The following is a 25987-nucleotide window of genomic DNA, read 5'->3' as shown; positions in this document are numbered from 1 at the left end:
TAGGGATGAGGTAAAGGAGGGGAATTTTGTTTTGCAATCATATGGAAGGGTGGACATAGACGGGAAGAACTTTTTTTGTCCAACTTACATAAACAACGTCCTGATTATAGATCTTTTAGCAACAAGAAATGTCCAAAAAAATGCTTCAGCCATGAATGTGTTATTTTGCTCATCTCCATTTCAAATTAAAAAATAGGGCAAGATTAGGTAAGGGAATTAAGCATTTATTAAGCCAGGCACTGAGCTGGGTATTTTCAATAATGGTGTGAATAGAAATATAATGAACACATTATATTGGGATGTCTAAGATTTTGTTTGGCAGGCATTGTTTTTGGCATGCAATAAAAATGAAGATGTTATGATAGCAGTTAGCATTATCTCCAATCTATTCACAAAGATTTAACTACCCATGTTGTCCCCTCAAAATAGAAGGAGACAAATGAATAAACCCATGGAAAACAGAGAGCACAATGTGCCACAAGCAAAGATTTACAGAATGAAAAATGCAAAATAACAAATCAGATAACTATAGTCTTCTATAAATCTTTAAGTCTAAAAAAATAGACATTACAATAACTACATACAGAAATGAGTTTTTAAAATCAAAACAAGATTATTCCTGGTAAATGACTGACTTTTCCCACATCATACTATGTTTGATGGCTAAAATCAAATAAGGAAAAGGGTTATTTCTAGGGGGGTTACAGAAGTCAGTTTGTAAGAGATATCATTATCATGGCTTTGGACAACTATGAGGTGACTTATAGTTAGGAAAAAATCTGCACTCTATGGTTTTGCTGGTTTTTCATCTGATGACTTACTAAGTATTCTTTCTGAACCTTTCTTGCAGCCAGTTTTTATAAAATGTAAAAATGTAAGAATGGTTATTCAGAAACTCTCACATAACCCTGCAAAGTGATGAATTAGAAGGTGTGTGTGTGTATATATATATATATATGCCCAGCAATATAATTATAACAATTACTTCTAATTTCTCACTTAGTGTTGGGGAATTTTGCTTGGCATTTTCTAGGGAAAGAGGAAAAGCAGAGGTAGTGGTAGCTTTGAAAATATGGAACCTTACGCTATTACGTATAGCTTCACTTCAATATGGCTTTACAGAAGACACAGTCACCCAACAGGCTGGTTCTAGATTGCTTTGGTTTCCACATGAGACTTTTCAATGTTTAAAATGAATGATGAAGCACAAAAGCAAGCCTCATCACACAAAGAACACTTGAGAAGCTTCAGCAGTCACATGAAACAAAGCCGAGAGGTTGACTTTTAAACCACTGTTGGATTGTACTTTAAATGTGTAACACCCCAGAGCAGCTGTACAATGAATGACATAGAATCCTTCTTCCAGACAAAGATTAAGAAAAAAATTAGTACATTCACCGTTTCAACAGAAATACATTACATATTTTTTCAGTTTTTTTTATAGTCATAGACACAATCATATTGCAACTACATATGGATAAATTGTAAGTTATTAAGTAATGATTTTCATTTGTATTACATGATGAGTTTCACAACATGAGGATTACATATTTCAGTATGGCGTATACTATTTTTGAACCACATAAAGCAATATAGTACTAAATAATGTAACAGTTACTGTGAAGTCAGGAATGCCACTTGGCAAATACATCAAATATGCCACCAAAAACCAGTCAAAGCATGAGACGTGACATCTTTCATTTCTAAACTATATGCAGCTTTGAAGGAAGGACATTAGGACACAAAGGGGAGGTAGTTTCTTTAAAAAATTCACAATTAGCTTTTCAGGAATTTCATAAAACAAATTATTTTTCAGAGGTCTCTTCACCATATAGTTTTTCAGATAACATGGAAAAAAGATTTTTTTCCTCAGGATTTGTAAAGTGTACACAGAAAAACTCAGACTACATTTTGAGGTTTATCCAAGTGAAGCCTAATTTGACCATAACTAGTAAAGGTTATTTTTTATATTACTACTTCAGTTGCTGAAGGTTTTAGGGTTTCTTTCTTTTTAATCAGCAGCAAGTAGAATGTTAATGAATAGATTAAGATTATCTGAGAGTTAATTAATAGACTAAGGTTATCTGTGGTCTATTTATCGAGCACACCTTATAAACAAGATAGGTTTTTCCTGTTTTGAGACTTTATATGTCTCAATACTTTCTAAATTGAAAACAGAGCATTAAATCAGGGGAATTGATGTGGATAAAACAGCTGCCAGCATGATAGTGTTTGTGAATTATGTACCTCTCTTGGACATAAACTCATAAAATCTGTTCAGAACACTGAACATATTTAGATTTACCATATCCAATAAAATTTGGATTTAGTGGGTTAGTCTCAGCATTTCCTGGAATCCTGAGATGCCCAGATCTCTCTGGAAACTTCCTATTTCCTATTTTACTATCTTTTTCCTTTTATTGAAATGGGTGCCATGAGGGTCCTAGACCAAAACTCACCATCCTGAAAAACAAAAATCTGGGGAGAGAACTCCTGTTTTATTTTCAGGTGATATATTTGCTAATCATAGAATAAGTTCAGATCATAATTATAAATAGGATTTCTCTGAAGCAATCAATCTGTATTTTTAAAGCTTCTCCTTAAGACCTCCAGTATCTAGTCATCAAAGTAGCTTGGATTTATTTATTTATTGAGACAAGGTCTTCCTCTGTCACTCAGGCTGGAGTGCAGTGACACAATCACGGTTCACTGCAGCCTCGATCTCCTGGGCTCAAGCAATCCTCTGGCTTCAGATTCCCAAGTGACTAGGACTACAGGTACGTGTCACCATGGCTGGCTAATTTTTAAAATTTTTGTAGAGACTGGGTCTTACTATGTTGCCCAGGCTGGGCATGGATTTATTAGTGGCCTTTGAATTAACTAAATAATTAATGAATGTGGGCTTAGTCTCTTAGCATGCAAATCTCTAAATGGGATATACTTGTGGTCTTCAACTTGGCCTTGGATATCTGTGTGACTGATTTAACCTTTGACTCAGACTTTTGCAGTGCCAAAGTCATTGTTTATGAATAATTTCATTTCTTGTGGATCCTATGGTTGCTACTAACTCTTAGGAAAAATAGTAGGCTCTGGAGAAGAAGTAAAAACCCTATAAATACGTAAAGCTAGGAAGGAAAAGGAAAAGCAAGGATGTTAAATCAATCTGACTTGGAGGAACAGATCTCTGTTTTTCTCTTAAGCATTGTCACACAGTTTCACGTGCTCGCTGCTTCAGGCCAAGGGCATGTCAGCAAGGCTTTCTTGCATTGCACCAGGGACACTGACCTGAAACCCTGGATTTCACCTAGATCATGAGAGGTCTTAGAAACCTTTTAGGCCAACCCACTTATTTAACAAGTAAGGAACCTGATGTCCAGATTTTAAAAGACATCCCAGGACAGAGAGCCTACTTAGTCATGGCGATGTGATTTAGTCTTGGACATTGAGTGCTCAGTCACTGTCTTAGTGACAGTATTATTGTGCTTGAGCCAAAAAGGCAGAAAAGGAAATTTGTTCACTCAAGAACACACGAGACTTTCATCAATGGCACATCTATGTTAGCAACACTTGGGATGGTAATTCAAAGTCATTTATATTTTTCTGTTTGTGTGCAAAGTTCCAATGTACATGCATTGTTCTCTTCAGGTTTAGGCATGTAAGCCAAAGACATTCAAAAACGTATCAATATGTTTTGGTATGAAGAGTCTCAAATCACAGCGTGGCAGATTTATCCCCAAATCACAGCCAGACTCAATTTCTTATCAGGCAAAGTAAGTCACACTATTCACAACAGCTCTGTGTTGATTCAATTAAGCAATACGTAAAAAACATTCACTGAACATTTGCTGGTTGACCCTTAGAGCATTTTGTTGTGCCCTTTCTGGCTTCTTCTCATCTATCTATCTGTCTTTCTATCTATCTATCTATCTGTCTGTCTGTCTGTCTATCTATCTATCTATCTATCTATCTATCTATCTATCTATCTATCTATCTATCTCCCTACAAGGCAAATGTTACTTTCTAATCAATACATTTTTCCTTGAAAAATGAAAACTTAAAAAAAAAATAAAACTAGAGGAAGGCACTTTGTAAAATGTGCACAAATCTGTTTCTTTCTTGTCTACTCTAAGCAGATAGGGAAGTTGCTAAAGGCAGGGCCAAGTCTTTCTGCAAATGATGGGCAGTGGTGGACACTTGAGGAAAGAGAAAGCCAGAGTTTCCCCAGAGCCAAACTGCTTCTTGGAATGCAGGGGCCTCTGGTTGCTCAATAACTCACAGGCTTTTCACATTCAGCTGGGTCATCACAAGACACACAGCAAAACCGCCCAGATCTTGTGTAGGCAGTAAAGGATTGACCCCTTCAGATCAAGCCAGTTAAAGTGAGTCTTTTGTACTTAAGTGACTACCAGGATTGGTCTTAGGCACTTAGGAAAATGTAGAGTCTGTTAAATAGCTAATAAATGTAGGATCTGTTAAATATCTGACACAGTGGATACTAACTTGTGCTTATACACATCTGTTAGAACGAATCGGAACCTTTTGCTGTTTGGGTTGTAAGCTACACAATCACCCACTGCCTAGATTCAGTTTCCATGCGCCTTAAAACTTGAATATTTAGGTATTTGTTTATAAAAATACAACTTATTATAACTCAGAGTGTAAGGACCCATGAGCCAACTGCGCAATGGTTGTTAATAATCTAGGAAGGTGCGAGGAAAAAAATTAACAGCCAGATATAAGAAAAGAGATTTGGGGCTGTTGGATTCAGCAAGGAATGAGCATGGCTTGATTCAGTGAAAGATCATTTTTCTAAAGATTAGTGCCTCCTTTAATATGTCTCTTTTCAATCTCCTGCCTCTTTTTTTAATGCCTCTTTCTACACATATATTTGCACATAATCTTAGAATATGATTCTGTACACATATCACTTATAAAATGCACATGCAATATATTAAGACTAACTGGAACTGACGGTTTAAAAAGCAAAGTATAAGGAGCACATCACTGAAGATTACTTTGTATTTCTATGACGAAGAGCAATTTTTTGTTAGATTAAGATAGAAGGCATTGGTTGGAATTATTTTTGCAGAAAAATATTCAGTGAGTCATGGAATCCAGGAGTCAGTTTCAAAGGACCTTGGAGGTTATCTGGTCCAACATCTTCAGAGGAAACTGAGGCTTAGAGAGGGGAATTAATCTCTCCAAGGCAAAGCAGTTAGGACCAGAATCCAGGTCTCCTGACTGTCCCCCGCCCCACATGTATCCTTCCATTTGAACAGCTGTCTCCTTGATAGACCACAAAAAAACCTTTTTGTTAGACCACAAAAAAGCTTAATTCAGATAAACAGTGCTAACTGATCACAGAATTAGTCTTGGCTTGATGAGTGGCTAATTGGTGTTTTTTAGGGATTTAATTCAAGTCCTTAGCTGTCACAGTTTTTCATATGTATTATAAAAAATTATCTGTCAAAAGCAGATTACTTTTATGTTTAGGTTTTCAGACTTTAAGAGTGACTGATACATATCTTCTCTATTCTTAGAGAAGAATAGACTATGTTAGGAAAGGTTTAGTCTGCATTGGCTTTGAGGGTGACTGTCTTTGGTTAATGCCTCTCAAGGTAGACTATATTCCTTGGCCTTTCAGAAGTTGTGTATACTTTTGCAGGTCATTCTTTTATGTGAATTCACGTAAGATTCAGCGTAATGGGAATCTTAAACTACCGATATGCTTCTTTTTTTGTCTTCTTACCTGCAGTGTTGTTCATTGCAAGTCAAACAGACTTGATCTGTCCTTTCCAAAAGAAGATTGTAACTATGCACTAAAATAACTAAAATAACTAAAATAGTGGAAATGGTTGTCTAGAACAGTGCTTCTCAAACTTCAGTGTGCACTTGAATCATTTGGGGATCTTAGTAAAATGCAGATTCTGATGCTTTAGGTTAGAGATAAGGCCTAAGATTCTGCAAACAGAATTTTCAAACACTGCTCACGTGATGCCTATGCAGTTGGTTCTCAGACAGTTTAAGTATTGAGGATTTAGGGGACTGAATGAGCTTGGACAACTTTCCCACATGCTTCCCTTACTCACATGATATTTTTAATATGTTAGGAAAATGGAGCTTCATATCTATTGCTTTTGACATTCTCAAAACATTGGCGATGTGTTCACTTTCAAACGGGGCCGGGGGGATACCTCTGAGTCCAGTTGCTATCAGTATGAGCTAGTTGGGAATATTTGACTCGCAGAGGTGAGCTCAAGTTCTCTATGTCCAGCTAGTAAATGGACACAGAGAATAGATTTACCATCAAGTGAAGGGAAAAATAGAGGGAGGGTGTTAGATGAGTCATGGATGCGCCCTTTAAAATGAAGATCCAAGCTTTGACTTCTTTCAGGAAGCCTGGCATTGGAACTGACTGGGAGATTCTCACTACCACACTCTGAACTTTGGAGCTATTTCCATTGCTATACAAATACCTAGTTTCCCAGAACCTTTATTTGGACACTTCTGATATGAGCTGTTTCTGCCACTGCCAAGATTTTGCAGTTGAATTTACTTCAGAGAGACACTAACTCCTGGCTTTGCTTAAAATTTTTTTGTGGCTCAAGATTTCTCACAAAAACAAAACCTCTCTCTTTTAAACAGCTGTTAGAAATCATAGCTCTCCCTTTTTATGGTAGCTTTAGGAAGATTCACCCATTGATGAACAGGAGTCCCAGAGGAGCCTGAAACTCCAAGGAGAAATAATTTCTGGTTTGTGGAGAATCCTAAATCCCTAGGTTGGTGGTGGTGGTAGTTGTCGTTTAAAGTGTCCTGGAGATAAAAAGAATCGGATAAACTATGCTACATTGTGTTGGAAACTGAATTTTGTCATTCACTTCATATTTCACAGTGGGCTTTGGGTTGGTATGGCATTTTACTCCACAAATGGGAACTGCATATACTACTATGTACTGTAAATACACATTATAACCTCGCAGCAGAAAATACTTTACCCACTGAATACGTAAACAGCTGTACTGGGAAGATAGAAAATAGTCTTTTATTTTACTTAAGTTATAGAAAAATAGTCTTCAAAAATACATTGTTAAACTTACGGGTTTGTATTAAAGTAGAATTTGTATGTACAGTAAGGCAGTAATTCCATTAGCATCCTGCTGTGGTTTTCTTTTAAAGTTAGTCTTTAGGGAATTTTTTTTTTAACTAAGAAAAGACTAAGGTGTATAATAAATTATCTATTATGCTGAAATGAAGCAGGAAAACATCCTAAAAGGATTCACATGAAATTCATCTGCCCCTTGTGTAAGAAAATTTTAATTTCCAAACTATATTCTATAGAGGCTTTAAAATAGAATTTAGGGGGAAAATCCATGCTTAACATATCTAAACTATTTTAAGAAAAAAATGGAGGCATTATTTCTTACTTGCATATCAGCAATGTGTCAGTAAGGTATAGGAACTGATGTAAACAATTTGTTCTGGAATGCATTCTTTCCTTAAATGGTTATATTTGGGTAATCCTAATAAAATGGAGGAGGAGTGTAAAGGTTATGCAATTGTTTTTCAAAAGCAATTTTCATGGCATTTTCCTATGTGGAAAATTTTCCTTTGTCATCTTTCTATGGTAAACAATTTTCACAATTTCATTTCCGTCTGTCCCATGCCAAATCACGAAAGCCTTTTCCAGAGGATATTTCTATTGGCATTGTCCCTCAAGAATACTAAGCAGTGTGCTTTTATTTCATTGAACACATAATTTTATAACTAATAGCAAAAAGTAAATCTACAAATCACAGTTAGGAAACATAATGATTTGTTCTGGAATCAGCTGCTGGAGAAAGAGGCAAGTGGTTAAAAATGGAGCATGAAAGGAGCTGGGAGCTTTAGTAGTGTCAGTCTGACTATATTCTTGAACATTTCATGTACTCCATAGTGTTACCTGAAGAAAAATCACATTTTAACCAATCATTCCATTAGTCAAGCTATCAATGAAAGGAGTGCGTAAAACATGCGGGATCCAGGTAATCCAAACCACCCAGCTGGATCCTGCACTTGCTTGGTGTCGCAGTGCAGTTGGCCAGGTCTTTCTCAGCTTGATTCTGTTCAAGTGATGGTGGGGCCTCTTTGGCTGATTCTTCAAAGCAAGCCACATTTTTAGCATGCGGATCCGGCACCAACACCAGGATGTTGTTATCCATGACCCCGGACACTTTGGCATACTCCTTACTGTTCTCAGGAGCCCTGGGCTTCTCGGGCTGGCCGCTGTTCTCTCTCTGTTTTGGTAGCAATGATAATGCGCCATCTTTGTTGACCTTGTGAATCTCCACATAATCCAAGGGTTTAGCGGAGCCAAAGGGGGTTTTCTCCTGGGGCAGCAGCCAGGGCGTATCTTGGTCAGTCTTGGAATGGAAGCTATCTACCTCCCTCTGCTGGGCTGCCTTTCCCTCCTCTCTAGACTTAATGGTTTGAGAGGATTTTAAAGCATCTTTACCTGCTTCGTCCAACAGAGTGGCCGGTGCATCTGCAGGGCCCACAGCCAGCTCACACACATCAGTAATATTGTGGTAGGAGGATCTGGGGTTGTGCTGTATTAAGGGCCATGTTGAACATTTGGATCCGCCAGCATGAAAATAGGGGATTTTGCCTTCCATGCTTATGCACTGGGGGTCCCAGGTGTGGGTTGTTTCAGGATTCTCTGGCTTCTCAATGACCTCAGGATCATAGAATGTGGAGGGATTGGCCTGGGGTTCCTCACACTTTTCAGACAAAAGGGAAGGGCTGTCGCAGCTCCCCCGGCCTGAGTCAGTGTCAGGATCCAGGTATGTGGGTTTCATACCTTGACTTGGGTGTTCTTTTGAATGGACTGACATTAGATGCTGGTCCTCACTGTCGTCTACTTCTAAATACTCCACCAGCAAGTCCTCATAGTCAGAAGTGGGAGGAAAGTCTTGGCATCCCAAGGCACTCAGTAGTTCTTCAGACTTGCCCTTCTATTAAAACACGGACACAAGAAGAGATGGCTGTTAGCTTCATAGCATTCCAAATCAGCATCCCTGCTAAGTGGTATCTGTTCATTGCCACGAGCAGGTGGGAAGATCTCAAACTTCAGACATTTGTGTGCCAGGCCATCTAGAATCACCTTCTGGATACTATTCAGCAGATATATTATCTATCTATCTATCTATCTATCTATCTATCTATCTATAAACTCAGGATATTTAACTCAGTCTCTCTCCAAGCAATAATAATCATGAGTTTAATGGGCAAGTAGTATATACACATACAATAATAAACAGATAACTGTAAAATGAAGGTTTGTGAAACTTCTAAACCCACAGTGCTCATGCATGCATCTGACACTGTGGCCCACTGGCAGGGGTGTGGTTGCTGGCATCCTAACTTCCTCTATCACCTTTTAGAATCTGGCAATAGTAAGTGGATTCTTGTCTTTTCCTTCTGTGGTTCCTCTTCCTTCTCTCCTTCCTCTTCTTATTTCCCCTTCCCTTCTCCTCTCTCTTCCTAACCTACTGTTTTCTTCTACTCTACTTCCTCTCCCTCCTTCTCTTCTCCTCCTTCTTTGCCCTATTCCATATTCCCCCCTCTTCCTATTCTTCTCCCTCCTATCATTCTTCTCCCCCTCCTATTTCCTCCTACCTCCTCCTCTCACTCTCGCCTATTTTTTCTTATCCTCTGACTTGGGTCAGGTACTGACCTAGGTCTTGGCTTGATCACTTATTACGGGGTATGTGACTTTGGACAAGCTACTCTCTGAACCTCAGCTTCTCCATTTTTAAAAGGTAGAAAATAATATGAATACTACCCATCTGGCGGGGGGGGGGGTTCTTTTGAGGATTAGAGGTAATATCATTGAGAATGCTAATACGTATTTTTGAGACAAAAGTAGCTATTTTATCATTAAGTCTCTGTGGCTAGCAGGTTACATTGTGAGCTGGACAGTAACTAATTTAGTTTGCTGAGACATTCATGCTGGTTCTATCAGGTCAATGCTACACTGGATAGTGGAGGAAGAGCACTGGGTTAGGATCCCGGACTCCTGGGCTCTAGTCCCTGCTTCGATATTTGCAACCAAAGTGAACACAGACAAGCCAGATTATCCAGGGCTCACTTCTTCTATTCTTACACTGTCAGATCCAGAGCAGCTGGGTCAAGTGGTATTTGCCTTAATGTACAGCTAGTTCCTTTTATATACGTCAGTGTTAAGCTTAAAAGCCAAACTGAAACTATTTCAACGTGGAGAAAAATTTAAAAATGTTCTAACCCGTCTTTTCATTCAAAACACTCACCATTTAATTCCCTCTTGAATCAGCCCAACTGGGCCCTGGCAAACACATGGCCCCACTGTACTGATCTGGTCTCAACTGAGTGCCCAAAGTGAGAGATAATGGCAATAGGATAGTCTGTTACTATGACTTTATGTAAAGAACATTCAAGTAGAAGTTTCTACCAATGTATGATTGAGGGGCTGGTGGTGGGTCCCTGTTTCGCATTAATCAAAATATTCACTCTCTTTCTAAACTGATTATTTGTACAAATGTTTATCTCTGTGCTTATGAGTAGATCTGATAAATCAATAAATGTGTTTCCATGTTTTCTTGACTTTCTCTCTTTGCCCCCTGACATTTAGTGTGTGAAAGTAAGTACCCTCATACTTGACACATCTTTCTGTTAACACACATGCTGACCAGGAGAGACAGCCCAAAAAGGCTGGCTGAAACTACCAGGCTGAACTGACAGGGACTGTGTGTGAGTGTGTGGAGTTAATTACTACAAAGCAGTGAATCACACTGCATTTTTTGCCTCCTGTACTTACCTCCAACAGATGAGCATCAAATCCTTTTATTTTTGGCCCAGGAACTGGCGGAAAGATGCAGGTCACCATGCTATAAAATAATTCATGAGATTGGCTAAATGACTCATTTCTGACTTTGTAATTTTTGAAAGGTTAGTATAATAGCCACTATATGCACTATGGTAGAGATAGGACTTAGAGTTTGGCAGCTCCATGAAACAATCAATGATGAAAATAAAATTACAGAGGCCTATATTAAAATTAACTCTAGCTAATTAAGGAGGCTGATTTTGAAGTTAGTGGATTATTTGGACTATTTGCTTCTCTTGAGTTTAGCTACTCTTGCCAGATTTTTACTGTTTCACAACTATGAATCTCTGTTTCATAGAAAGAACATCAGCCTGAAATGAGTCAATTTTTCTACTTTTTATAGCACTGATAAAAGTTTTTTTTTTTTTTTTTTTTTTTTTTTTTTTTTTTTTTAATGGGCAAACACACTACATCTAATGGCTAAAGTGAAGATTACCTACAGGTGTCCATCATCTTTGTATTATCTTTTTTGTCGTTATCCCTGACTATCATGATTGGGAGGAAAAGTTGAGAGACAGTGAAGTACCTATAGCCCTTCAAAGCCACTGCCCAGACAATAATCAAACAGATGACAGCAGAAAGGACAGCCACAGAGATCCACACGGTTGTATCATTCATGATGAAGTCTAAAAAACAAACAGCCAGAAAGCTCTGATCACGTACAGCATCATTAAAAACAAACAAACCTAATGAATGAAACTCTTAAATGTTTATAAGGAGGAAATGGTAAATGGAGGAAAATGTTTTCCTCCATTTATATATATTTTTTTATTTGAACAGCAATCCAAAGTATCATCAATGACAGGGCTATTTTCTTTTCAATATTATTAATATTTTAATATGTTGCATATGCTTTATAGTACTCTAAAAATTTAAAAATCCTTCCACATATTCTTTTTAATTGATCTTTAAAGAGGAAATCCAAGGTCACATGGTCATTTGCAGTAACAATAATAAAAGCTAACATTAACTAAGTTCTTACTAAAAGCCATCAATGGCGTTAACCTCTTTGCCTACATTGCTTTGTTATAAAAGATAAGAAAACTGGGAATCAAAGAAAGATTTACCAATGAACATATAACTATAGTGTTGCAGGCTGGCATTTGAACTCAGGCTTTCTGCCTCTAGACCCTGTGCTTTTGTTAAGTAAGAGTCAGGACTGGTCAGACTAGATGCATGCCTGATTTGCAGTTCAGTACCCTTTCCAGTATGCCAAGCCAATGAAAGCCTAATACTTTGGTCAGGCAAGTTGTTAGAAGAGCTAGACTTTCCTGCATGGTTCTGGAAAAGACCCCTAACTTTGCTGAGGTTTGGTTTCTTCACTTTTAATTCTTAATGATAATCATATTTTCTGAATACCTCGGAGGGTTGGGAGGACCAAATAAGGTACAGGTGTTACAAGCTGTAAAACATTTAAAAAATGCAAGTTGAATTGTTCCCTTATAGAAGACAAGCTACTGAATTCAGGTGCTTTGCTGGAGCTGTCTATCTTATATCCTGTGTCTTCATGAAGAGACTGAAGTGTAATCCATAGCAGAGACTGAGCACTGGTTCATGTCTTTGAGACAGGGTACTGCCTTATAAATTCTGGAAGAACTAGAGGACGACCTTGACCAAATCCTCTAAATGATAGGAATGGGGCAGACGGTGGGAGCAGAATAACTGACCATCAAGCCCCTTGAGGCACCAGGCCCATGTCTGTAGCCTTATCCTAGAACTATTCTCCACTGACAGTAATCCAGGGAGCAATGCTGCTCTTCAAAATGTCTTTGTATTGGGCAGAAAGATTATAAACCCACCTCTATTGCTCTGGCTAAGGCTCACAATGGTTTCTCTATTAGTAGTTATTATATGCAAACATACCATTTAAAACATATTTAGGGACATAAGCAAAAAAGAGCCAAGACACTCACCACTAGGTATCTGAATGAAGGTCGCTGGACTCCATGCACTCCAGTATCCATGATCTGGTTTGCAGCGAACCTGGACAAGGTATTTCTGTCCTGGATGTAGGCTGAGAATCTTAAACTCTGTTTGCTGCCCAGCAAAATGGGTCTAAGGTAGGATAAGGAAAACAGAAGTCACTTCTGACATTTGTTGTGAAGAAAGAGAGTTTTCCCCTAAAAAATAAACTATGGTGGAGTTAGGCTGAACAACCATACACAGAGAATTCCCTGCTGTCACTGCTCACTGTCTTATCCCTATCTCTTCCTCCTCTTAAAATTGCTCACACAAAAATTTAGCAGGTTTTCTATCTCTCCATTTGGGACTCTACTTCAGAAAAGTCAAATATTCTGCCTCCTTCCCACTTTATGAAAAACAACTACTTAATAAATGTAGAAAGAATAACAAAATTGGCCAGGCACGGTGGCTCATGCCTGTAATCCTAGCACTTTGGGAGGCTGAAGTGGGCGGATCATCTGAGGTCATGAGTTCGAGATCAGCCTGACCAACATGGAGAAATCCCGTCTCGACTGAAAATACAAATTAGCCGGGCATGGTGGTGCATGCCTGTAATTTCAGCTACTCGGGAGGCTGAGAAACGAGAATTCCTTGAACCTGGGAGGCGGATGCTGAAGTGAGCCAAGATAGTGCCATTGCACTCCAGCTGAGTGACAAAGTGAAACTCCATCTCAAAGGAACAAAACAAAACAAAATTCAAGAATTGTTAGCTTTTAAATCCTAATGAAATAACCAATTGAATAATAAATTGGTGTTAAAGATACGAGGTGAAAGAGAATTGGGCATTCATGTATGGTAAAGTAGTAGTATACAAATTAAACATGACTTTACAATCCAGGGATCAGTGTCATCTCCTCAATTCAGGGGCCAGTTTTAGCATCACTTCTGGTGGATCAACCAGATGGTTTTTGACATCTGATTAAATACAATATGGAGTACATAATATCACCTCTGAATTTACCAATCATTGGTAAAAACTGTTCAGCCTACATCTAATTAAGTCTGGCTACAGGAAATGGAGGCATAGAGAAATTAGCTAAATGACCACACAAAGAACTGATCAGAGAAATGTACAAGGTGGGATACTCTATGGGACAAGTGGCCCAGTCTCCTCATTACACTGAAACTGAAGGGATATAACAACCAGTTACAATGTGTGATCCAGGAGCAGATTCTGGTTTGGCCAAAGTGGCTGTTAAAGATATTTGGAAACATTGGGAGGAATTAAACTAGGGACTGGGTATCAAATGAGATTAAGGAATTTTAATTTTCCTATATGTGATCCTGTTATTTTGGCTATGTTTGGAAATGTGCCTTTTTAAAAGAGGCATATACTAAAGTATGCAAAGGTGGAATATTGTACTGCCTGCAATTTACTTACTATTTCTTTAGGTCGAAGTATTTTATTTTAATTTTAAATTTTACTTATTTATTTTTTTGAGACGGAGTCTCTCTTGTCGCCTAGGCTGGCGTGCAATTGCATGACCTTGGCTCACTGAAATCTCTGCTTCCCAGGTTCAAGCGATTCTCCTGCCTCAGCCTTCCGAGTAGCTGGGATCACAGGCATCCGCCACCACGCCCGGCTAATTTTTTTGTATTTCCAGTAGAGATGGGGTTTTGCCATGTTGGTCAGGCTGGTCTCAAACTCCTGACCTCAAGTGATCCACCTGCCTCAGCCTCCCAAAGTGCTGGGATTACAGGTGTGAGCCCCTGCGCCCAGCCTATTTATTTATTTATTTTTTTCAGATGGAGTTTCGCTCTTGTTGCCCAGGCTGGAGTGCAATGGTGCCATCTCGGCTCACTGAAACCTCCACCTCCTGAGTTCAAGAGATTCTCCTGCCTCAGCCTCCTGAGTAGCTGGGATTACAGGTGCCTGCCACCACACCTGGCTAATTTTTTGTATTTTTAGTAGAGATGGGGTTTCTCCATGTTGATCAGGCTGGTCTCAAACTCCTGACCTTAGGTGATCCACCTGTCTCGGCCTCCCAAAGTGCTGGGATTAACAGGTGTGAGCCACTGCACCCGGCCTGGTTGAAGTATTTTAAAGTGAATATAAACATTTACTATGGTTTTGTGCCATTGACTATGGAGGATATACTGAGATACCCCCTCCCACCTGGTGCCATTTAAGTACTCTTATGAGGGTCTAGGTCTAAAATGTACTAAGGGAGGCAGGTTGGAAACCTTGCCAAGTGCCTGTGCAGTGCAAGAAACGAGCCCAAGGAGAGCTGTGAAGATGAGCCCCTATCAATCTCAATAGAGGTGAGAAGGGCTTTTCACATCTGGGTGGGTCACAACTGCATCGGAGGCCAATACGGTGACCCAATAATTAGGAGGAATGACCTGTTTTCAGCTGTGAGGGCTTTATCCTTGCCAAAGGCCATAGTTCCTTCAAAAAGCATATGGATCACTCACCTCCCACTCAGCTGCTTTCTCGGGTTTTAATCGAATTTCATACAGGAGCGTGAACCAACCAGTTTTCAAATCAATCAGGGTAGGTGGAGACCATTTCATCCACAGGTAGGGTTTTCTATCTTCTGGCTGTTTTACTTCCACAGTCAGCTCCAAAGGAGGGTCTGGTTGAACTGCAGAAATACAGCAAACTCCAGTAGCACTCATTGCTTGCACCTTTTCTTTGGCTTTACCGTTTTCTATTAGGAATTCCATTTTCTGTTTATCATCTCACTCTTCCCACTGTACTATAAGCCCCCCAAATACCAGGGCCTTTTGTCTTCTACCTCTTAGTATGTGACCAATCATATTTGTGCATGCAGATGAGGTTTAGATGGTAAGAATAATAAGCAGCTGGGATTTCATTCTCTGCATGTTCTCGCTTTTCATCAGTTAGAGTCTCATAGCTATCCCCATAATTTTCACAATGACAGAGACCAGGTGATAAAAATGGGGCTGAGATTTGCAAGTGTGAGTTGGCATGGAAGACTATAGGGAAAAGATTTCAAACAGCTTATTTCCCTCAGCTGGCAGTGAGATTCTTCTTAGTGACACACAGTTTTTTGTGAATGAGCTATTGATAATTATAACTCTGCAGATAACAGGTTTACAGATTCCATCTTCACTTCAGCAATTACATCTTATATTCAACATACATATTACACCCTCTGGTAAATGAGATCCACTCTCCCATATGCTAAATGGAGGTTGAGCTTTTTGGCAATGATCCTTTCGGTGATCTGATAACAGCCTGTTGGCCCAGTCACTCATTCAACAAATGCTTAGCAAACTCCCATTAGCAAAATGATAGCTAATGTTTCTCTAGTATTTACTACATGCCAGGGACTGTATAAAATACTACTTCTGCATCATTTCTTACAATCCGCCAGCAACTCCATGAAGTACTATTACTGTACCCATTAATTTTACAGAGGAGGAAACAAGCTTAGAAGAGGGAAATTACCCACTGAAGGTCACATATTTGGTAAAAGTGTTATTTGAACCCATAACTATGTGATTTAGGGAAGTGGCCTCTACTATTTCACTCTACCATGGTTGTAATTACGACATTGCATTTGATGTCAGGTGCTGGAGAGCAGGCCTGGGATTAGGTTGAAGTGAGTGAAGTGCATTGGATACAAAATTCAAGGAGGGACAAATGGCCAAGAAGCATCTGAAAAGATGCTTAAGGTCATTAGCCTTCTGGGGAATGCAAATCAAAACCTCAGTGAGATACCATTTCACATGTGCCAGCATGGCAAGAACTCAAAAAATGGAACATAACAAATGTTGGTGAGGATATGGAGAGATCGGAACCCTCAATATTGCTGGTGGGAATGTAAACCGGTGCAACCACTGTGGAAAACAGTCTGGAAGTTCCTCAAAAAAATCAGACTTAGAGTTGCCATATTGCCCATCAATTCCACTCCTAGATATAGACTCAAAATGATTGAAAACAGATGTTTAAGAAAATCTTGTATGTGAATTTTCATAGCAGCACTATTTATAATAGCCAAAATGAAGAAATCCAAATGTCCATCAGTTGATGAACGGATAAAAAATGTGGTAGAGGTCAGGCACGGTGACTCATGCCTGTAATCCCAGCACTTTGGGAGGCTGAGGCAGGTGGATCACCTGAGGTCAGGAATTTGAGACCAGCCTGACCAATGTGGTGAAACCCCATTGCTACCAAAATACAAAAAATTAGCCAAGCATGGTGGTGTGCACCTGTACTTCCAGCTACTTGGGAGGCTGAGGCGGGAGAATCACTTGAATCTGGGAGGCAGAGGTTGTGGTGAGCCAAGATTGTGCCATTGTACTCCATCCTGGGTGACAAGAGTGAAACTCCATCTCAAAAAACAAAAGTGGAACAGCTACATATTTTATGATTCCATATATATATATGAAATATCCAGATGAGGCAAACTCCTAGAAACAGACAGCAGATTAGTGGCTGCCAGGGGTTGAGGAAGGGAGAAATGAGAAGTAACTGCTTAGTAGTGGATGTGAAGTTTTCACTGAAGGAGACAAACGTGTTACAGAACTAGATAGTGGTGATGGTTGTAGAACATTGTAATAAACTAATGCATTCAATTGCATACTATAAAATAGTTGAAATGGTGGATTTGTATTTTGTGTTTTTTACCACAATAAAAACAAATGAAGTGGCTCCCTGCTGGCAAGAATTAAAAAAAAGACGAAGGAGGCATTTATTTCTGTAGGCTCCTGTAGGTACAGGCCTTGTGAATACCTTCCTGAGACTCAGGTGCTGGGTGCTGGCTTGCCTCACCCCAGTCTCAGTTCTGCTGGTCAGTGACATTTTCTCCATTCATTTATCACCTCCTTAAATCAATCTCTGTACCAGATGGGGAAAGAGTGGCTGTAACTATAGTGTACTTGGCATTATGAGCTACATTTGCCTAAAAACCAACTTTTAAAAATTTGTGATCCGTGATCCAGTTCCAAGATGGCTGAATAGGAACAGCTCCAGTCTACAGATGCCAGCATGAGTGACACAGAAGATGGGTGATTTCTGCATTTCCAACTGAGGTACCAGGTTCATCTCACTGGGGCTTGTTGGACAGTGGGTGAGCCAAAGCAGGGTGGGGCGTTGTCTCACCCAGGAAGTGCAAGTGTTTGGGGAATTCCCTTTCCTAGCCAAGGGAAGCCATGACAGATGGTACCTGGAAAATCGGGACACTCCCACCCTAATACTGCACTTTTCCAACGGTCTTAGCAAACAGCACACCAGGGGATTATATCCTGTGCCTGGCTTGGAGAGCCCCATACCCATGGAGCCTCGCTCACTGCTAGCACAGCAGTCTGAGATCGAACTGCAAGGCAGAAGGGAGGCTGGGGAAGGGGCATCCACCATTGCTGAGGTTTGACTAGGTAAAAAAGCAGCCAGGAAGCTTGAACTGGGTGGAGCCCACCACAGCTTAAAGAGGTCTGCCTGCCTCTGTAGACTCCACCTATGGGGGCAGGGCATAGCTGAACAAAAGGCAGCAGAAACTTCTGCAGACTTAAACATTCCTGTCTGATAGCTTTGAAGAGAGTAGTGGTTCTCCCAGCATGGAGTTTGAGATCTGAGAACAGACAGACTGCCTCCTCAAGTGGGTCCCTGACCCCTGAGTAGCCTAACGGGGAGACACCTCCCAGTAGGGGCTGACTGACACCTCATACACCCGGGTGCCTCTCTGAGACGAAGCTTCCAGAGGAAGGATCAGGCAGCAACATTTTCTGTTCTGCAATATTTGCTGTTCTTCAGCCTCCACTGGTGATCCCAAGGCAAACAGGGTCTGGAGTGGACCTCAAGCAAACTCTAACAGACCTGCAGCTGAGGGCCCTGACTGTTAGAAGGAAAACTAACAATCAGAAAGGACATCGACACCAAAACCCCATCTGTATGTCACCATCATCAAAGACCAAAGGTAGATAAAACCACAAAGATGGGGAGAAACCAGAGCAGAAAAGCTGAAAATTGTAAAAATCAGAGAGCCTCTTCTCCTCCAAAGTAACGCAGCTTCTCGCCAGCAATGGAAGAAAGCTGGATGGAGAATGATTTTGACAAGTTGAGAGAAGAAGGCTTCAGATGATTGGTAATAAACAAACTTCTCTAAGCTAAAGGAGGATGTTTGAACTCATCACAAAGATGCTAAAAACCTTTAAAAAAGATCAGATGAATGGCTAACTAGAATAAACAGCATAGAGACGACTTTAAATGACCTGATGGAGCTGAAAACCATGGCATGAGAACTATGTGATGCATGCACAAGATTCAGTAGCTGATTCAATCAAGTGGAAGAAAGAGTATCAGTGATTGAAGATCAAATGAATGAAATGAAGCGAGAAGAGAAGTTTAGAGAAAAAAGAGTAAAAAGAAATAAAAAAAGCCTCCAAGAAATATGGGACTATGTGAAAAGACCAAATCTGTGTCTGATTGGTGTATCTGAAAGTGACGGGGAGAATGGAACCACGTTGGAAAACTCTTCAGGATATTATCCAGGAGAACTTCCCCAACCTAGCAAGGCAAGCCAACATTCAAATTCAGGAAATATAGAGAATTCCACAAAGATACTCCTCGAGAAGAGCCCTTCCAAGACACATAATTATCAGATTCACCAAAGTTGAAATGAAGGAAAAAATATTAAGGGTAGCCAGAGAGAAAGGTTGGGTTACCCACAAGGGGAAGCCCATCAGATTAACAGTGGATCTCTCAGCAGAAACTCTACAAGCCAGAAGAGAGTGGGGGCCAATATTAAACATTCTTAAAGAAAAGAATTTTCAACCCAGAATTTCATATCCAGCCAAACTAAGCTTCACAAGTGAAGGAGAAATAAAATCCTTTACAAACAAGCAAATGCTTTGAGATTTTGTCACCACCAGGCCTGCCTTACAAGAACTCCTGAAGGAAGCACTAAACATGGAAAGGAACAACCGGTACCAGCCACTGCAAAAACATGCCAAATTGTAAAGACCATCGATGCTAGGAAGAAATTGCATCAACTAACGAGCAAAATAACCAGCTAACATCATAATGACAGGATCAAATTCACACACAACAATATTAATCTTAAATGTAAATGGGCTAAATTCTCCAATTAAAAGACACAGACTGGCAAATTGGATAGAGAGTCAAGACCCATCAGTGTGCTGTATTCAGGAGACAAACCTCACATGCAGACACACACATAGGCTCAAAATAAAGGGATGGAGGAAGATCTACCAAGCAAATGGAAAACAACAACAATAAAAGCAGGGCTTGCAACCCTAGTCTCTGATAAAACAGACTTTAAACCAACAAAGATCAAAACAGACAAAGAAGGCCATTACATAATGGTAAAGGGATCAATTCAACAAGAAGAGCTAACTATCTTAAATATATATGCACTCAATACAGGAGCACCCAGATTCATAAAGCAAGTCCTTAGAGACTTACAAAGAGACTTAGACTCCCACACAATAATAAGGGGAGACTTTAACACTGCACTGTCAACATTAGACAGATCAACGAGACAGAAAGTTGACAAGGATATCCAGGACTTGAACTCAGCTCTGCACCAAGCGGATCATATGCAAACAATAAATATAATCCATCATATGAACAAAACCAAAGACAAAAATCACATGATTATCTCAATAGATGCAGAAAAGGCCTTCAACAAAATTCAACAGCCCTTCATGCTAAAAACTCTCAATAAACTAGGTATTGATGGGACGTATCTCAAAATAATAAGAGCTATTTATGACAAACCCACAGCTAATATCATACTGAATGTGCAAAAACTGGAAGTATTCCCTTTGAAAACTGGCACAAGACAGGGATACCCTCTCTCACCACTCCTATTCAACATAGTGTTGGAAGTTCTGCCCAGGGCAATCAGGCAGGAGAAAGAAATAAAGGGTATTCAATTAGGAAAACAGGAAGTCAAATTGTCCCTGTTTGCAGCTGATATTATTGTATATTTAGAAAACCCCATTGTCTCAGCCCAAAATCAATTAGGAAAACAGGAAGTCAAATTGTCCCTGTTTGCAGCTGATATTATTGTATATTTAGAAAACCCCATTGTCTCAGCCCAAAATCTCCTTCAGCTGATAAGTAACTTCAGCAAAGTCTCAGGATACAAAATCAATGTGCAAAAATCATAAGCATTCCTGTACACCAATAACAGACAAACAGCCAAATCACGAGTGAACTCCCATTCACAATTGCTTGTAAGAGAGTAAAATACCTAGGAATCCAACTTACAAGGAATGTGAAGGACCTCTCCAAGGAGAACTACAAACCACTGCTCAGTGAAATAAAAGAGGACACAAACAAATGGAAGAACATTCCATGCTCATGGATAGGAAGAATAAATATTGTGAAAATAGCCATACTGCCCAAGGCAATTTATAGATTCAATGCCATCCCCATCAAGCTATCAATGACTTTCTTCAGAGAATTGGAAAAAACTACTTTAAAGTGCATATGGAACCAAAAAAGGGTCCACACTGCCGAGACAATCCTAAGCCAAAAGAACAAAGGTGGAGGCATCACACTACCTTACTTCAAACTATACTACAAGGCTACAGTAACCAAAACAACCTGGCACCAGTACCAAAACAGAGATTATCCACCAATGGAACAGAACAGAGCCCTCAGAAAAAATACCTCATATCTACAACCATCTGATCTTTGACCAACATGACAAAAACAAGAAATGGGGAAAGGATTCCTTATTTAATAAATGGTGCTGGGAAAACTGGCTAGCCATATATAGAAAGCTGAAAGTTGATCCCTTCCTTACACCTTATATAAAAATTAATTCAAGATGGATTAAAGACTTAAATGTTAGACCTAAAACCATAAAAACCCTAGAAGAAAACCTAGGCAATACCATTCAGGACATAGGCATGGGCAAGGACTTCATGACTAAAACACCAAAAACAATGACAACAAAAGCCAAAATTGACAAATGGGATCTAATTAAACTAAAGAGCTTCTGCACAGCAAAGGAAACTACCATCAGAGTGAACAGGCAATCTACAGAACGGGAGAAAATTTTTATAATCTACCCATCTGACAAAGGGCTAATATCCAGAATCTACAAAGAACTTAAACAAATTTACAAGAAAAAATCAACCCCATCAAAAAGTGGGTGAAAGATATGAACAGACACTTCGCAAAAGAAGACATTTATGAGGCTACAGACACATGAAAAAATGCTCATCATCACTGGTCATCAGAGAAATGCAAATCAAAACCACAATGAGATACCATCTCACACCAGTTAAAATGGCAATCATTAAAAAGTCAAGAAACCACAGGTGCTGGAGAGGATGTGGAGAAATAGGAACTGTTTTACGCTGTTAGTGAGACTATAAACTAGTTCAACCATTGTGGAAGACAGTGTGGTAGTTCCCCAAGGATCTGGAACTAGAAATACCATTTGACCCAGCTATCCTGTTACTGGGTATATACCCAAAGGATTATAAATAATGCTGCTATAAAGACACATGCACACATATGTTTATTGTGGCACTATTCACAATAGCAAAGACTTGAAACCAACCCAAATGTCCATCAATGATAGACTGGATTAAGAAAATGTGGCACATATACACTATGGAATACTATGCAGCCATAAAAAAGGATGAGTTCATGTCCTTTGTAGGGACATGAATGAAGATGGAAACTGTCATTCTGAGCAAACTATTGCAAGGACAGAAAACCAAACACTGCATGTTCTCACTCATAGATGGCAACTGAACAATGAGAATACTTGGACGCAGGGTGGGGAACATCACACACCAGGGCCTGTCATGGGGTGGGGAGAGCAGGGAAGGATAGCATTAGGAGATATACTTAATTTAAATGATGAGTTAATGGGTGCAGCGCACCAACATGGCACATGTATACATATGTAACAAACCTGCATGTTGTACACATGTACCCTAGAACTTAAAGTATAATAAAAAAAATTGCCATCCATTGTAAAAGGACTCATGTTCGCAGTCCATGCCATCATTCCACTGAGAAGGCTGTCAATGGCCTCTCTGGGAAACTGTGGTGCAACAGCCCTGAGGCTTTCCAGAACATGATCCGTGTATCTGTTGGTGCTGCCAAGGCTGATGGCAAGGTCATCTCCGAGCTGAATGGGAATCTCACCGGCAGGGCCTTCCATGTCCCCACCATGGTGTCAGTGGTGACCTGACGTGCCATCTGGAAAAACCTGCCAAATATGATGATATCAAGAAAGTGGTGAAGCAGGCATTGGAAAGCCCCTTCATAGGCTGCAGGGTTATATGAGGGTTCCGGGGGCACTTCTTCTGTGATTTTGAAAAATATGGTCCAACATACTACTTTTCTTTAGTGAGCCCCTTTTTTTGTGGATCACATTTACTAAAACAGTTACTAATTTCAGAACATTTCTTGCTTTCATATTTTGCCTTCAAATATTATAATGCTTGAGGGTAAGGCAATACACACACACATGCACACACACACACACACACACACACACACACATGGGCCTCCTGGGCTACACTAAGCACCAGGCTGTCTCCTGTGACGTTAACAGTGACACCCACTCTTCTACTTTCAATCCTGGGGCTGGCATTGCTCTCAACTACCACTTTGTCAAGCCCATTTCCTGGTATGACAGTGAATTAGGCTGCAGCAACAGGGTGATGGACCTCAAGGCCCACATGGCCTCCAAGTAGTAAGAGCCCTGGACCACCAGCCCCAGTGAGAGGACAAGAGCAAGAGCGAGACCCTCAGCTGCTGGGGAGTCACGGTGGCAGTCAGTCCCCCACCTCAGTGACAATCTCCCCTCACAATTTGCATGCAGACCCCCTGAAGAGGAAGTGCTTAGGGAGCCCCACTTTGCCATGTGCCATCAATAAAGTCCCCTGTACTAAAAAAAAATTGCCATCAAGTCTAAGTTGATATGTTACTGAGTAAGTACCTAAGAAAGATTATTTTGAGCACATTTCCTAAACAAATGGCAGCTAATTAATGTATGTTTTAAGTTAAATACATACTGAGCAATGCTTCTGATAAAAAAATTACACAAAAACGCAAATAAAATGTTCAGGATGTATCTTTTAGAGCCCACTTTCCCAACCTCAGCACTACTTGCATTTTGGACTGGATATTTCTTTGTTGGAGGGGGCTGTCCTATGCTTTGTAGAATGCTAAAAGGATCTCTGGGCTTTATGCACTATATACAAGTAATACCCCCATCTCCCCACTTCCCTAGCTTGTGTCAATCAAAAATGTCTCCAGTCATTGCAAAATATCCTGTGGGAAGCAAAAACAGCTCCCAGTTGAGAACCACTGCTTTTAAGTGTTTTCAGTGTAACTAAATATTAACAACAAAGAACTCTACTTCTGAGCAATTATCTTTCAATGTTGTCATTCTGTACTTCAGGTTATCACTGCATGAGAGTGGAAGTGTCAGAAAATTACTGTGTATTTTAAAATGAACTTCCATGGCCTGTCACAACACTGTAGGCTGCAGGGTTATACCAGAGTTCTGTGGACACTTCTTTTATTATTTTGAAAAATATGGCCCAACATATTCTTTCAACAGAGAATTTGTTTTCCAGGATCAATGAGAATTTCATATACACTTGCTGATTTCTCTTTTTAAACATATTACTTTTCTTTAGTGAGCACCTTTTTTGTGGATCACATTTATTAAAACAGTTGCTAATTTCAGAACATTTCTTGCTTTCATTGTTTTGCCTTCAAATATTGTAATGCTTGAGGGTAAGTCAATACACACACACACACACACACACACACACCACACTTACATAAAATTTGTCATTCATCATGGAAGGACTCTTGTCCACGGTCCATGCTATCACTCCATAAAGAAGACTGTGAATGGCCCCCCTGCACAACTGTAGTACAACAACCATGGGGCTCTCCAGAACATCGTCCCTGCTTCACCACCCTCTTGATGTCATCATATTTGGCAAGTTTTTCCAGAAAGCAGGTCAGGTCCATGACTGACACATTTGTGGTGGGGACATGGAAGGCCATGCCAGAGAGCTTCCCGTTCAGCTTGGAGATGACCTTCCTGCAACCTTGGCAGCACCAGTAGATGCAGGGGTGATAAATTTCTCTCTCTCTCGCTTGCTCTCTTGCTCTCTCTCTCTCTCTCTCTCTCTTTCTCTGGGTGTGTATGTGTGTGTGCGCACAGACCATTGGTAGTTTTTGACATTTAAATTCCTTCTTTTCTTTTTCTTTTTTTTTTTTTGAGGTGGAGTCTCACTCTGTGGCCCAGGCTGGAGTGCAGTGGCATGATCTTGGCTCACTGCAACCTCCATCTCTTGAGTTCAACCAATTCTCCTGCCTCAGCCTCCTGAGTAGCTGGGATTACAGGTACGCACCACCAAGCCTGGCTAATTTTTGTATTTTTAGTAGAGATGGGGTTTCACCATGTTGGTCAGGCTGGTCTTGAACTCCTGACCTCATGATCTGCCTGTCTCAGCCTCCCAAAGTGCTGGCATTACAGGCGTGAGGCACTGTGCCCAGCCTACATTCTTTATTTTCTTGAACACTGTATTTGTCAAGGATTGCATGGTGCCACCTAACATTATCTTCTTATGTTATAAAAATAACATGTTTAGTAAAAAAATTACCAACGGTGTGTATATATATATACACACACACAAATATATATATCACATATATGCAACATGTATGTGTACACACACACACACATATATGTGAATTTGGGGCAAAGCAATAGGAGCAATTGCTGTGGATGCAGAACCAGATGAACCCTTCTAAGAGCTTCTTCTTCCTGGAGCATCTCTGTATTCTATGAGGAGAAATAAAAGAAATCCCAGCTTGCCAAGGAAGAAGGGGATATCGATTGCAAGGGGAGGGCAAGAAAGAAGGGTTGGCAAGGGGAACGTACTTAGAACATTTGTTCCCTAGTGCAAGAGGATGAGGGTCAAGGGAAAGCACAGGAACACAAGGATCCCAAGTGCCAGCCTTAGTGTCATAAATGACTCGATAAAACATGATTTGAAATGCTCAGTTGACAAACATATTGTGAGTTTTCTCATCCTCCTTTTGGGGATCCATCGAAAACCCAAGAAGACTCAAACTGAGTGTGACTATTGGCTAATACATAATGGAGTAACAAATGCCTCACCCACTTTCCTTCCCCT

At 40.1% G+C, this 25987-nt stretch overlaps 1 protein-coding gene across 5 annotated transcripts in view; it reads right to left on the bottom strand.

The window, feature by feature from the left end:
* Window positions 1-1277: 1277 nt before the first annotated feature.
* LOC105473061 (prolactin receptor) overlaps window positions 1278-25987 on the bottom strand; it is a 167334-nt gene continuing 142624 nt past the window's right edge. For all 5 annotated transcript variants that reach the window (XM_011726670.3, XM_011726668.3, XM_011726672.3 and 2 more), the window contains 5 exons: window positions 15278-15447; window positions 12814-12955; window positions 11427-11526; window positions 10832-10901; window positions 1278-8990 (listed from right to left, as the gene is read on the bottom strand). In XM_011726670.3, coding sequence (XP_011724972.1) covers window positions 7986-8990; window positions 10832-10901; window positions 11427-11526; window positions 12814-12955; window positions 15278-15447 — 1487 coding nt within the window. In that variant the 3' untranslated portion in view covers window positions 1278-7985. The remainder of the gene's footprint in view (window positions 8991-10831; window positions 10902-11426; window positions 11527-12813; window positions 12956-15277; window positions 15448-25987) is intronic.

Source organism: Macaca nemestrina, chromosome 6 (genome assembly GCF_043159975.1).
Source record: "Macaca nemestrina isolate mMacNem1 chromosome 6, mMacNem.hap1, whole genome shotgun sequence".
Lineage (NCBI taxonomy): Eukaryota > Metazoa > Chordata > Mammalia > Primates > Cercopithecidae > Macaca > Macaca nemestrina.
The sequence above is the reverse complement of the archived record's forward strand: the minus strand, read 5'-3'. Positions and strand labels throughout refer to the sequence as shown.